This window comes from Calidris pugnax, unplaced genomic scaffold, assembly GCF_001431845.1.
Source record: "Calidris pugnax isolate Ruff unplaced genomic scaffold, ASM143184v1 scaffold273, whole genome shotgun sequence".
NCBI classification, from domain to species: Eukaryota; Metazoa; Chordata; class Aves; order Charadriiformes; family Scolopacidae; genus Calidris; species Calidris pugnax.
Genome location: NW_015094508.1, coordinates 11,671,185 through 11,686,357, shown reverse-complemented (window position 1 = coordinate 11,686,357; position 15,173 = coordinate 11,671,185). Strand labels below are relative to the sequence as shown.

The 15,173-nt window shown below is 39.7% G+C and overlaps 1 protein-coding gene across 2 annotated transcripts in view; it reads right to left on the bottom strand.

Annotated features, from left to right (window-relative positions):
- The window catches only part of ARL15 (ADP-ribosylation factor like GTPase 15), a 215,948-nt gene that overhangs the window by 141,812 nt on the left and 58,963 nt on the right, over positions 1-15,173 (bottom strand). For both annotated transcript variants that reach the window (XM_014965077.1, XM_014965078.1), the window contains one exon: positions 2,199-2,343. In XM_014965077.1, the coding sequence (XP_014820563.1) occupies positions 2,199-2,343 (145 nt within the window). The remainder of the gene's footprint in view (positions 1-2,198; positions 2,344-15,173) is intronic.

Genomic DNA, 15,173 nt, shown 5'->3' with positions numbered 1-15,173 from the left:
TTACAAGCACACTAGAAGCATCTATGACTGTTATATGCTTAAACCTAAAAAACTTTTTTTAAAGTGTCATGTTCTTGAACTGAAAATTCAGACAGACAAGAGAAAGGAAACGTGAAAGGCTCCCAGCAATCCATCAATATACTATGTACTAAATTCTGCATGTTTACTGCATACATACATATAACTATATATAATACTTTATATAGGAAAAATTATGCCTGTTCTTTCAGCATAGAATGTCCAGATTTCCATTTAGCACAAGTAGTTTCAACATGATTACATACCTGTGAACTGAATAAAGAAGTTTTGAAAAAATGTGTTTCACTCCAAGTTTAGTAGCTATCATTTAACAGAAACAAGGTATTTTTTTCTCTCAGATCAGACCAACAAGATAATCTAGTACGTCAACCATGGTATGTGCTAGATGCAGTAGAGGAAAGTGCAAGAAAATCTGAAGGGAATAATTATGAAATATTTTTGTTGTCTTAAATCCTAAACTTTTCCTAGAAAGGAAGAAAAACTGGAATAGATCTGAGTGTTGATGACAAGAAAAGCAAAAATACAGGTTTTAGTTTGAAAACTGAGTGGAGAGGTTTTCACATTGTATTCTTGGATTCTCAAAAATATTTTCTGATATAGTACAGATATGGTGCATATGGGTAGATTTACCATAAGCTGAATATGTATAGATATAATAAACGTAGATACGCATAATTTTGATTTGGATGCTCCCTAGTTTTCTCCAGAGTCCTCCTTCATTCCTGGAGTTGCTTAACTAAATAATGGCCTAACTTAACTAAAAATGCAACTAAATAAATTTTGTTGCAACTATCTACAAACATGTTACAAATTTAATTTTAAAGTTAATTTTTCCTTTGATAGATTGATACTGCTGTTTACATTGTTTTTACTACTTCTTTGAGGACCTAAAGTCTTAAAGCATAATTTGCACTAACTCCAGGTGAACCGTAAAGACAAAGATGGGGGAAGGCTGAAGTACTCTACAATTTCCTTCTAACTTCTTGAGTTAGCATTGACACCTTCTTCATACAATGAAGTGTCAGATCCCTTTAACATTCTCAGAAACAACACTATGACGGTAATTGTTTAATTATTCATTGCAGAAAAAAAAATTTACTTGTACCTGTTTCACTTTGTTTATTTACAGTTGTATTAAATAACCTTATGTTCTTGCAATTTAAACAACAATACAATGAAAACCAGTTAGGGTTGCTAAGGGACAATCATAAAATTCAAGCATATGAACCATAGATACAACATAAAGCCATGTAACTATAAACACAAGTTGCTCATACAGCACTATCTGTTCCCTCAGCAAATCGACCTTAGTAAATTGCTGCAGCCACAGAACCAGATTTCTTCCATTTCTATGACCTAATCTGTCCTCTTTCCGAACTTTGTAGCCAGGTAATTCCTTCTTCTCACTCCACATTTTGTTTTTTGGGTTTATGAAGATTTTTTTAATCAAAATACTCTTTTCAGTATTACTCTTTCTGGTTCATCAACAGCAGTCTGCATATTCAAAATTTTTGGACTTAAGATACCTTCTAGCTGTGGTTGTTGTGTTGGTTTTTATGTATCTTCTCAACGACACTGAAACATTTGTAAATTGATTCTATGATCTCAATCTATCCCTACTACTTAAACAAGTTTCTTTGCTGATCTAAAAACAAAGGATTATCACTACAGTTAAACATTACACTTATTCTTTTGGTTGCTAGTGTATACCATAAGGCAGTACTTAACAAGTATGAAAAGAAATAAATCCCAACTTAGGTTTCAGAGCACCACTGTCCAACTCTACTTTATAGCACATTCTCCTCTTTTCTGCCCGTATAACCAGACTGTTTAAACACTAAAAGTAAAAAGAGAAGAACAAAAATTTTTAATGTGTGTTTACACCGGCACTGTATGTTTCCAATGGTTCTGCTTCATTATACCACATAATATACCGCATGTTTTGACTTTCAACACATTCCAAATCGTATGTTTTCATGCATATCTCCAAATGGGTGCCCAAACACTGAAAAAGTAAGTAGTGGTAGCTTCAAGGCAATCCATTAGGAACTGTTGAAAACAAGAACACTAAGCTGAAGTCTCTACTACCTTTGCTGTATGTTTCAAAAGTTACCTTTGGGCAACATTATAGCACACCACGGAATAAGGCAGCATCCTACCTGTTGTAGACACTATATTCTCCGGGCTTTCACTGCAAAGCTGTGACAGAAGACTTGTCTTGCCAGAACCAGTGAGGCCTATGCAAACCAAGTCATATTCAGGTCGTGGTGGTGGTGGTCCTTTGCAGCAAAGTGCTCTAAAACACTGTCAAGGTAGGGAAAAACAAACAAAACAAAACCAAAATGAACAGTTACTTCTTTTTTTGCAAATACCTATTCAATGAGGTTCTAAAAATCAAGTTTATAAATTTTAAGGCACTGGAGAAGCAAATTATTATTCAAACTTACTATTTTGACAAAATCAACAATTAATAGACTGAGACCACCTCAACTAAAATCTAGAATAGCTTCGTAAGAAAACATCAAAATACCTTTTAACTTTTCACCTAAACCTCATAGAGCTGGATTGAGGAAAGTGACATCCATTTCCTGAATTGCAAGAACAGCACGCATACAGGGAGATAGGCATGGCTCCTACTCAGCTCTTCAGTTGGGTATGCACGAGTCTGCTTCCTATGCTTATTTCATGCAATACCCGGTGTGAACATAGAAGCAGCTCCTGGGCACCTGATGGCCAAGCTCTACCTGTTGTCACAGGAAAGAATCAGAGAACTTTGCTCCACTGATGTCCTTCCCTGGCTTGTGTTTCACCGTACAATATCAGTCCTTAAAGAGTAGTACAGCTGTAAAGAAATAAATTCTGCTGGACATAGCCCTAGTCAGAAACATGCAGATCTCTCACTCTGCCCGGAGAGGTATAAATTAATCACAATATAATGTATAAAAAAATCTCTTACTAAGTTCTGCTCACATCTCTTAAACAATATTGCCAAAGTAGGCCAGGCTCATCCAAAAGGTCTTTTAAGTCCTCAGTAAGGTTCATCAGAACTTTATTTACATGAAATACGGAAAATTTTAATGTAAAAATCTAAAAACGTATCATTCTGGGAAATCCAGGAAGTCTATATACAAGTATGGGGTATAATCACCTGCTAATGTCCAAGATAGACCTCCATCACTTCGATACGTATAAATACCTTCTCCCCCAGTATCTGCCACCATCACATCATTGCACATATTTGTGCAATCACTACTCTCTTACACTTACTGTCTTTACACAGTCCCAGCTCTTTTTTTCCATCTTAGCCACCATCCTAAGACCCATTGGGTAAAGAAATCCAGTCTTTCCAATCTTAACCTAGTTTATCTATGCAACTGCCCAGGTTCTCTCACTGAGGACTACTGGAGGAGCAGAGAAACTGAACAGACAATGGTAAGGCACTGTTGCAAATAGCAAGGCCTGGCTCTGCAAGCAAGTCATCCAAAGAGAATGTGATTATTAAAAGACAGCTCACTGAATGCAGAACATTTATTTGATTCATTTTGTATAGATGGTAAGTTATTGTACCTGCTGCCAAAACAGTCATAATTCGTTTAAAGAAGCAGTAAGTTCATGGAAAGTTACAAAATCCCTTCAACGTCTTTTTAAAATGCGAAAGAAAACATTTTAGGAGTCAAAACATTTACAGTAGTAGTTAAACTGAACAAAGACAAGAGATTTTAAAAATAAAAGTTTTTCCTCTATTAAACTTTGACTCAAAAATCCTTTTTTTCAAGGTTTGCCCTTGTATGTGTGTCTGTAGCTAAACAGTAAACATGCCTTCTGACTTATTCACAGACATCAGTTTATACTTATCTCAGATTCTACAAAGCCACAGCAAACATTCTACTCTGGTACTTAAGTGAGAAAGGCCAATTGAGTTCATTGCACAACATAAGCTCCTTCAAACAGAGCTTCCACTTAATGGGTATCAGGCTGAAGGCCACATAAATTTCTTCGAAGCTTGCCAGAGCTCCCGAGGCTTTGAGTCAGGCCCTTTGCAGCCAGTGTTTAAAAAGAATTCAATTTGTTACCGTCACCACAGCATCTTCGCAACAATTTCTTTATGTCAAATTCAAAAATATAAAGGAATAGATGAGCTGATGAAAGTCTATGCTTCTCTCTGTCCAGACACTGTGCCAGTTCTTATGCAACCAAACACAACTCTTGCAGCCCTGATGACATGTAATAACCTGCAGTTCTGTCAAAGATAATTATTGCTCTTTGTAGAACACATATGGAGGCTCTGTGGGTGACAGAGGGGCTCCTCAGGCTGGTTTTGTGCAGTTCAGTATCTAGTGCAGATTTCTTAAGTCTAACTTAGTCTGGACAGTCCTTATGTGCTGTTGGTTAAACGCATGATCAAAAATCCGGGTCAATTTGTATGTCCAAAGCAGCATACATATACCTGCCACCCCCTCACTCATCCTTCCCCAGTAAGCACAGTTCGGTATGAAAGTTAGTGAGACACAGCAGAAAAGAACCCCAGAAGACAGGGAAATGGCTCCTCCAGACCAATCTCATATCTTATTTGATATGATTCCCCTACCATTGTTATGCTTATGACTTTGTCCTTCTGCAAGGCTAATTTCCTTCAGTAGATATTTTTGTTTGGCTGGAATGAAAACAGACTTCAAATATGCTAGCTTCAAAAACCCACTGAAATTTAAGCTGCTGTGTATAGCACTTAGCACTGGCTGACATGAGAAATTCTAGAGCATATTTTAGGGGATACTTGTAATAACGTTATTTAAATTTTATAAGTTTGTTTCACAATCCTCCTTACTCCAGCTCAATGGGCGTCTCTTCCATTGGAAATATCACTATACAAACAGTCCGATCACTGCCTTCCTGTTCTCTCAGCAGCTTAAAGTTACTTGGCCCCTAGCAAAGTCAGGGCTGTTTAAGCATCCATTATAGAGACTAAACTTCTTTTGTCACAACTTTGGCAGCTGCATCTAGTAGCTACACAAGATGTGTGGAGAGTAGAAAATACAGAGGTCATTGGCCATGCAAATAACGTTACATCCTATATTCTGCTTTTGATTATGGACAGGAAATGCGTCCTGAAATACGTTACAAAGCATGGACTAGAGCTACAACATTATTTAAAATGTTGTCATGTATTACAGAGCAGAACTACACAGAATAACAGGAAATGTGTACTAGTAACTAAAGGAGCCATTCCTGAAATCCAAAACACAAATATATCAAAAACACTGAGAGAGCCATTCAGTTCACAATTAGCACTTTCCAAAACCAGTGGACTCTCCACTCCATTTGGACAACCTAAAGGGCACAAGAAAATTTAATTAACAGCCTGACTGGTCTTGAAAACAGTTAGATATGGACCTGGAAGATGCTTTCATTGATTTCCACACCTGATTTCCTTGACGAGTGACTGTCCAATAAAAGACAGCCTTTTAGGCTTTATAAATCAAATTCTGAACCCAAATGAGACCACTCAGAGAGAGTGCTGGGGGATACAGAAAGAAAGCGTTTGACCACCACAAATGGTCAAGAAGAGCCGCTGGCAGAGTCATTGAATTGTTATTTGGGGTATAGGCATGCATTTCAGACCCACTGCTATCAACAAAAAAAGAATGTTTTTTTGCAGCCCCTTCATCCTATCAGGGTAAGACCTTACTTACTTTAAAAGTAGAGACTTGTCAAACAAAGTCAATTTTCATGATTGTTGACAACACCACACTCAAACCTCTTTATAGCCATTGGATGAAGAGAAGAAAAGCCAGCTACTATTCAAGGAACACCTCCTCCAAGCTCAGGAGTAATGCAACCCAACAAAGAGAAAGTAAGGCAAAAATGCCATGAGGCCTGCATGGATTAACAAGGGGCTCCTGAACAAACTCAAACACAAAAGGCAGCCTACGGAGGGTGGGAGGAAGGACAGATAGTCTGGGAGGAATACAGAGAAACTGTCCAAGTAGCCAGGGATTAGGTTGGAAAAGCTAAAGCTCCGATAGAGTGAAATCTGACCAGGGATGTCAAGGGCAACAAGAAAAGCTTCTTCAAGATACGTCAGTGATAAAAGGATAAATACAGAATATGTGGGCCCTCTCCAGACAGAAACAGGAGACCTAGTCACCCAGGAAAGGGAGAAGACTGAGGTGCTCAACAACTCTTTTGCCTCGGTCTTCACCAGCAAGGGCTGTAGCCAAACCGCCCACATCATAGAAGGCAAAGGCAGGGACTGGAAGAATGAGGAACAACCTACTGCAGGAGAAGATCAGATTTGAGACCATCTGAGGAACCTGAACGTGCACAGATCCAGGGGATCTGATGAGATACATCTTCAGGTCCTGAGGGAACTGGCCAAAGAAGCTGCTAAGCCACTATGTATCACATTAGAGAAGCCATGGCAGTCCAGTGAAGTTCCCACTGACTGGAAAAGGGGAAACATGACTTCCATTTTTAAGAAGGGAAAAAAGGAAGACCCAGGGAACTATAGGCCAGTCAGTCTCATCTCTGTGCCCAGCAAGAGCATGGAGCTAATCCTCCTGGAAACCATGCTAAGGCTCATGGAATATAAGGAAGTGATTTGTGACAGCCAACATGGCTTCACCATGGGCAAATCATGCCTGATGAATCTGGTGGCCTTTCTATGATGGTGTTACAGTCTTGGTGGATTAGGGAAGAGCAACTGATGTCATCTGCCTGAACCTGTACAAAGTATTTGACACTGTCCTGCATGACATCCTTCTCTCTAAATGGGAGAAATTAAGCATTTAAAGTACTGAAAATAAAACAGTACAGTATCTTGAAAAAATGTATGCATTTAACCAGTTTTGGAAAAAAAGGATGTATTTATCCAAGAAACTGGGAGTAATTAGATGCTGCAGTCTGCAGAAAACTGCAATATTCAGCACCATTCTTACTTTCATTTTACTTGTATGTGTGTATGCATGCTGTATGTGTGTGTACAATCATATGCAACAGCTAAGGACAGAAGTTACCCAGTCCTACTCCTGCTTAGGGATTTATATCCCAACCGGATGATTTTAGATGGATCAATATTTGAGCTGACAGACCTAGACAACGTCCCTTAAAAGCCCTACAGAGTTTTTTCCTGCGAAAAGCATTATATTTTGTGTCCATAGCAGGGGCAGCCAAACACTTCTGGTATATATGCCACAGATATCACAGATTGAAGCTCTGGGCAGCAAATGTCTCTGAATTACTACTCTCCCCACCACATGACACTGCCTCCAGCCATTGAATCTGTCTTTCCCTATTCTTTGTACTTCTCGTTTCACTCTCCTTTTTTGGGGTGAAATACTCCATTATTTCTGCTTTGTTCTGGACCCATCTCCTGTCTGTTTCTTTTGTTGCCACTATTTAATAGGGACAAACAGAAGCAAGGGATTTCATGCTTAGTTGATTAAACACACATACTCTCACGCAAAAATACCCAAAGTTAGTGCAACATTAATGCTAACAAACGAAGCATTCAGAACTCTTGAAATCCAGAATGAAGGCTGAAAGCTCAACCACAACTCTGCTTCCCTCCCCCCTCTTGCTTATACGTATGGATATGGTCCCCCTTTACATTTTATTTTTCAATTACGATATCTTTGAACAAACAGACTTCTAGTACCTAGCACACGCTTATATCCAGAGGACTGGTTAATCATCTGAAGCTGTTGATGAAAATTCAAGGAGATTGTTAAAACAAGTCAAATTTACACACAGCAGGCTCCATAGCTCTGATGTTATATGAGATCAGAGAAGCAGAAAGAAATCTCAAACCTTGAAGAGGTAATGTGAAAGGTGGGCAGAAAAACCAAGGTAGATAGTAGTAATACTAATGCAGGAAACAACTGGGAACAGCACAGGAAAAACTGAATGCAAATAATAAAATACTCAAGGCACCTGAATGAAATTATGCACAGTTAGGAGAAACAGGGAAAAAAAGGATATATAAAAGAAATAAAATTTAATTCTAAGAATACCTTAAAATACCTTATTGTTAAATTAGTACAACAGAATCTATGCATATGATTGTGTGAGCTAATGCTGCAGAGTCTTCAGTTTCCATACTGCTGCACAGGGCACTTTAAAACAAGGGAGGAAGACGAAAAAACTACCAATTTTAAGACCCATAACTGGTGACTCTGCTTTCATGTTTTCAAAACATCCGATTGATAAGGTTCATCTTTACTATATGACAACAGTAATGAGGTAATGAGGACAAAACCTAACAGATTACTATTCATATATCAGAGATGAATGAATACTCACATAGCTACTGACATCCTGAAGTGATGTTCTGCACAGATGAAAATACTAAAGTCATGACAACCTTCGTTGTCAGCCCACAAACTCATAAAACAGTGACTCCTATATTCAAGCTCCTCTATCCCAATACAGATCAACAATCCAGACTCCAATACAGGGACCACAGCTCAAGACCTGCTAACCTACTGTACCACTCCTCTGACAGGACAAATAATCTTCTTGTTTAATCTGGCTAATCTTCATCAGTGCATGGTCAGCCCACTGGTTGAACCCAAAAGCAATGTTCCTCTACATGTGGCTACACTTCTTCAATTTTATATTAGCATGTTCTGCAGAAGACAGACAAGTATATGGCATTAAAGACAGGATAACATAAAACTGGACTGAGGAAAAGAAAATTCAATGAATTGAGGCAGTTTTACATAGCAAACAGAGTCCTGATGATGTCCTACCTTATAAAGATGTTACAGGACACTATAATATTAACATGTTGTTGACATGAGGACTCTCAAATGCTCTCTTCAGACCACCAAGGAAAGAAAAACATTTGGATTCATTGGCTGAAATTACTCACCACCTCTATTAAAAACTTCTCTGTATTTCAGAGGAGCCAGACTTCTAGAGTCTCAAAATGCGAAATCACACCTGAAGTGACTTTCAGCATCCCTATGTGGTCACTGGAGGAACCATAGAATCATAGTTTAATTTTGGTTGGAAGGGACCTTAAGGCTTGTCTAGTCCAACCTCCCCTGCAATGAGCAGGACACCTTCAACTAGGTCAGGCTGCTCAGAGCCCCATCCAACCTGACCTTGAATGTTTCCAGGGATGGGGCACTGACAACCGCTCTGGGTAACCTGTTCAGTGTTTCACCACCCTGACAGTAAAGATTTTCTTTTCCTTGTATCTAGTCTGAATCTACCCTCTTCTAGTTTAAAACCATTACTTCTTGTCCAATCACAACAGACCCTGCTAAAAAGTTTGTCCCAATCTTTCTTATAAGCCCCCTTTAAGTACTGGAAGGCCACAATAAGGTCTCCCCAGAGCCTTCTCTTCTCCATGCTGAACAACTCTAACTCTCACTCAGCCTGTACTCACAGGAGAGGTGGTCCAGCCCTCTGATCGTTTTTGTGGCCCTTCTCTGGACTCACTCCAACAGGTCCATGTCCTTCCTGTGCTGAGGACTCCAGAGCTGGACGCAGTACTCCAGGTGGGCTATCACCAGAGTAGTGTAGAGGTGCAGAGTCACCTCCCTCAACCTGCTGGCCCCACTTTTGATGCAGCCCAGGATACAGTGTGCTGCGATCACACATTCCCAGCTCATCACCAGCTTTTCCACCATTAACCCCAAGTCCTTCTCGACAGGACTGCAATTAATCCCTTCATCCCCCAGACTATATTGACACTGAGAGATGCCCTGACATAGGTGCAGGACACTGCACTTGGCCTTGTTGGAGGCCTGGTTGAAATCTACCCTCTTCTAGTTTAAAACCATTACTTCTTGTCCAATCACAACAGACCCTGCTAAAAAGTTTGTCCCAATCTTTCTTATAAGCCCCCTTTAAGTACTGGAAGGCCACAATAAGGTCTCCCCAGAGCCTTCTCTTCTCCATGCTGAACAACTCTAACTCTCACTCAGCCTGTACTCACAGGAGAGGTGGTCCAGCCCTCTGATCGTTTTTGTGGCCCTTCTCTGGACTCACTCCAACAGGTCCATGTCCTTCCTGTGCTGAGGACTCCAGAGCTGGACGCAGTACTCCAGGTGGGCTATCACCAGAGTAGTGTAGAGGTGCAGAGTCACCTCCCTCAACCTGCTGGCCCCACTTTTGATGCAGCCCAGGATACAGTGTGCTGCGATCACACATTCCCAGCTCATCACCAGCTTTTCCTCCACCATTAACCCCAAGTCCTTCTCGACAGGACTGCAATTAATCCCTTCATCCCCCAGACTATGTTGACACTGAGAGATGCCCTGACATAGGTGCAGGACACTGCACTTGGCCTTGTTGGAGGCCTGGTTGACAGGCATGTCAACTGCACCACTCAGCTTGGGGTCACCTGCAAACTTGCTCAAGGTGCACTCGATCCCATTATGTCATTGATGAAGATATTAAACAGTACTGGTCCCAGCACGGAACCCTGAGGGACAACACATCACCAATCTTCATCTGGACATTGAGATGTTGACCACTACCCCTCTGGATGCAACCATCCAACCAATTTCTAAGCCACTGAACTGCCCACCCATCAAATCCGCATGTCCCCAACTTAGAGACAAGGATGTTGTGAGGGACTGAGTCAAAGTCCTTACTGAAGTCCAGATAGATGACATCTGCAGTTCTTCCCTTGTCTACTGATACAGTCCACTAGTATGTTCTACCACAAAGGCCACTAGGTCGGTCAGGCAGGACTTGCCCTTGGTGAAGCCACACTGGCTGTCTCGAATCCCCTTCTTGTCCTCCATGGGCCTTAGCATAGCTTCTAGGAGGATCTGTCCTATGATGTTCTCAGGCACAGAGGTGAGGCTGACAGGACTATGAACTCAATCAATACGTGATCACTGCCCTGAACAAGGCGTAAGACACAGATTCAAGTACACAAACCAGACAAATGACACAGTCCTAATCGTTCTTTGACATATTTGACAACTCTGCTACCAGTGGAGAAGGCTTGGAGGAAATAAGGTCAAGAAGAAAGAACTGGCTGACGTCTGACAAGCCAGATATGACACTGCTGTTCAAAGCATATCATTTCAAAAGACTTCACGGTCATGATGCGTTCTTCCTTTGAGTGATGATAATACAATCACAGTGGGTTGAATCCTGTCCAAAATCCAGACCAAGTTTAGGATTTCTCAAGAAAATAAAGTCTTCACTATCTCAAGGATAAAATAAAGTTTTCAACTCCGTTTTTGATGGTCAAGCTGCTGGCTGCCACATTGCACAAGGATGAAGGACATTATGATTGTTTGTGTAGGAACTGGGCAGAAGGCAAGAGATAATTCATTTTACGAGATATCAGAAAGACTGCTCTGGGGTGAAGGCTTCACCCAGAAGTTCAGGGCTTTAAGAAACACAAAAATTCAATAAATGCAGTCAAAAACTTAACTTCCCTGGAAGAAGCCGTAAGGCAACAGAATTCCTTTCCAAAGCAAATCACAAAACCTAATGTCCAAAATGGAAAACCAGCCTCTTTGTCCTTAATCTCCTGCACACCCTCTGTAAGTGAAAGAAGAGCAAAATCAAATTATGACTCTCCGTTCACACTGTGCTTGAAGAAACTATGAAGAAAAACATTACGAAGTTCTAGATGTACTCAGATTTCAGTGCAGTAGTATGACTTAAAAGCCTACATAAAACGAAATAGCACATGGCTACTATAAACCACTGTTGAGTCAGTAGAACAGTTCAATATATGCACAGGTGCTACTCTGAACAGGAGAAGACAATCGCTCACTTCCATGCAGCGTCAAGTAAAGCTCTAAGGGGGCTGTCAGACACTTCTAGGTTGCATCAAGTGTAGAATTATTGCTCAAGTTGTTTCCTCTCTGACAATTTGCTTTCTATTTGTTTTGCTGCACAAGAGCAACTCACCTCTTTCAACCCATCTGTCTATTCACATTTTGCACCAAGAGACAAAGGCATAAAAAAGATGAACAAAAGCCTTTGCAAACAGTTTGTTCCACAACCTAAGGAAACACAACCATACGAAAAAAGCCCAAAGAATCATTCAAAACATGAGGTAAAAAGGCAACAGCAGCATCACTGAAATGTGCAAAAGGATTCTAATCCTGTCACTTCTAATTTCTAGTAACAATGAAAGAGATACAGAGACTTATTATATTTTTAAAATATCCATGCCACCACCTCCAAAAGAAACAAAACAAAACCAAAAAAAATTCCACCTACCAAACTTAGAGCTTTCAGGCTTACTAAAAGTTATCCCTTTACAGTTTCTGAACCAATCTTAAAAAGCTTTTCCATGATTCATGTGTGTTACAAGGTGTTACAGAACACTTTTCTATTCAGCGTACCATGAATAATTACTTGTGTCCTATAAGTTCACGTGGGACCATAAAACCAGAAAAAAGCCTATATACCACTTGGTGTTCTTTGATTTTTCTAATTAAACTTGACCACGTCATGTAAACACAACTGCACACTTTGTTTCTTTCTTCTCCCTGAAAACTATTTGGAACACAAGACTCTGGACATCCATATTTGATATACATGGCACACATAGTATTACTTCTGTAATAAAGTAAAAAAGAGGATTTATGGAAACAGTACAGTGATATGCCCAAATCCCGTGCTCAAATGGGTGAAAGAATGTCAAGGAAACAGAATTAGATAAATTCTTCAGGTATAATGCAACTCTTCATTTACCTTCCTTCACCTAGCGTACATCAGCTTGCACCTGAAGTATATCCAGATGAACATGCATTCTATACATTAAAACATACTGCTGCAGTCCTGCACTGAAATTGCTAGGCAAATTCAAAGTACACTAGAAGAGTGAAACCCATCATCAAGTGTGAAGTGAGACTTCTGCAAGTTACTGCAGGATTTATGTTGCAAAAAGGGCCTCAGAAATTTCAGTTAACTTAAAATAAATACAAACAGATTGATTGGAAATACAGTTGGAAAAAGCACAAGGAATGGCCAAGTACGACAAAGAAGAGGAGTGTGCCCTCATGCACTGATAGCCAGAAGATCTCAAGGGGGATTCAGGTGATACTAGTTAATACATTCCTGAGATAATTAACAGGATCTGAATTCTTCCACCCACTGTGTCATCAACATCATAGAAACAGACCAACTCCGGAGAATTTTTCTCCACCCAGCTTCAGACCACGCTTTGAAAAGTGCTGGGTATCATAAGACAGCTCTTGGGCTGCATTCATGTATGAGTATCAAAAAGCAAAGGAACCTAGAGAAACTCTAAGCGTGTTTTGAAGGAAAAAGGAGAAATATCTAATGTTTACTTAAGGCAATGTTTCCTCTGAGATTAAGCCCCAGGATATGTCTTGTTCTTTCTTATGAAAGATTTCAATACTAACATTTACCATCAAATCTGAGAGAAAAGAGGAGAAATCTCTAAGGACAGCAGACCAGACTATTTTCTATAAAGTCTGCTCTAACCGAACATGTTCATAGCTGAGGTAGAATAGTAAGTACAAAGAGATTGTAGGAATCAGTCAAAGCAAAATCTGTACCAAAAAAAACCCCAAACACAGGAGAGAAGGACAAAGGAAAAACTTAAAAGAGTTTTAGAATTATTTTGCAAAATACCATAGAGCAAAATTAAACAAAATTATGATAGCGTGATGCTACATTAAAAAGGAAAGTAGAGTTTCAACTTTCACTTTTAAACCTACCTATTCAGAAGTCCCGGTAACAATTCTCCTTTTACTCACACAATACAAGAAGCACACCATAGCAAATTTAGGCATTACCCAACCAAGAACTTACCAAACCTATGAATGTTTGGTTATGAGGCGGCAAGGGAAAGAAGATACCAATAGAGACCAGTAGAGATGCAAAAAACATTACTAAAATAGAAACAATCTGTGCAGTTAACATTTAAATACAACAGTGAAAAGCATCACTAGTGTATATACCATCTAACAAGAAATAATGGGAGGATTTAGCTAGGAGGAGGAGATCCAGAAGGACAGCTGGATTTTGCAGGCAGTGCAAGTCTTCTGGCCAAAGAATTCTTCTCCTTGGAACACTGAAGACTAGATTGCCTTCCAACACTAGAAAATGGAGTAAGAATTACACTAGCGTTGGCGGAGACACAAATAGGAGATCTAATGGGTGTGCTCCGTTACCAGTTCATGGTGTTAGCAATCTCCAGCACTGAACTTGAAGCATAACATAATTGCAGGCTATGGGCATCTCTTACTCATTATGCTCCCTATGAATGATTTCGCTCCTGCGTGCCCTTATCGTTCTACTTTCCCAGTATGATATACTTATAAAAATAAGAACCTCTAAGAGGATATCTATTTTGATCAAAAGACCAAGGGAATAGGAAATATGTAGTAACATATACAGGAACCTCTCTTCCCCCCTCATATAGCATAAAAGTTTTACTTGGCCAACATAGCACATTACTACTGTGGGAGGAAACATAAGACCAACCCACACAAAAACATTAATCCAAAATATACAATTAGAGGAAGGCATATGAATCTCAAGTACCATTAAAAATTCTTCAAATTTTAATCAGTGAAAGCCTCTTTGAATGTAAAACAGGTTTTGCCTCAATCAAACTCTTAATGAGTTAGGTTTGAGAAACTTCAGCCATTGCAAACATCTCATGTTCCAACACAGGCATTTTGCATTTCTCTCTCCAGTTGCAAGTTTGGCTTTTTTTTTTCTTTTTTTCCTGGCCGTAGATGTACATCTATCACCAAGTTTCTCAGCTGTTACCAATCTGTTTGCTTATGATGACTCTATTGGCTATTTTGTTCATCTAACAGTAAAATCAGAACTGTCGAATGTGTCACTGCTGAGCACACATGGATCAAGGATTACACAGCCTTTAAACTCTCTGAAAGAGGAAAAACCCAACAGGTGCTCTGCTTCTAGCACTTGATTGTTAGGGGAACACAACTCAATTTGAGATGGGGAGTCTCAGATGACAGGGAAAGGAACAGATCATACAGAGCAATGGGTCAACTACAGATAAAAGCTGTTTTCGTATGCTTGCCCTGTTAAAACAAAAGTAAGCCAACAAAACACAAACAAACCCAAAACCCCATACAACCACCACACTAATCTGTTCAAGCAAGATTTTTTTAATAATATTGACCACTACCTATTCATCTACTCAA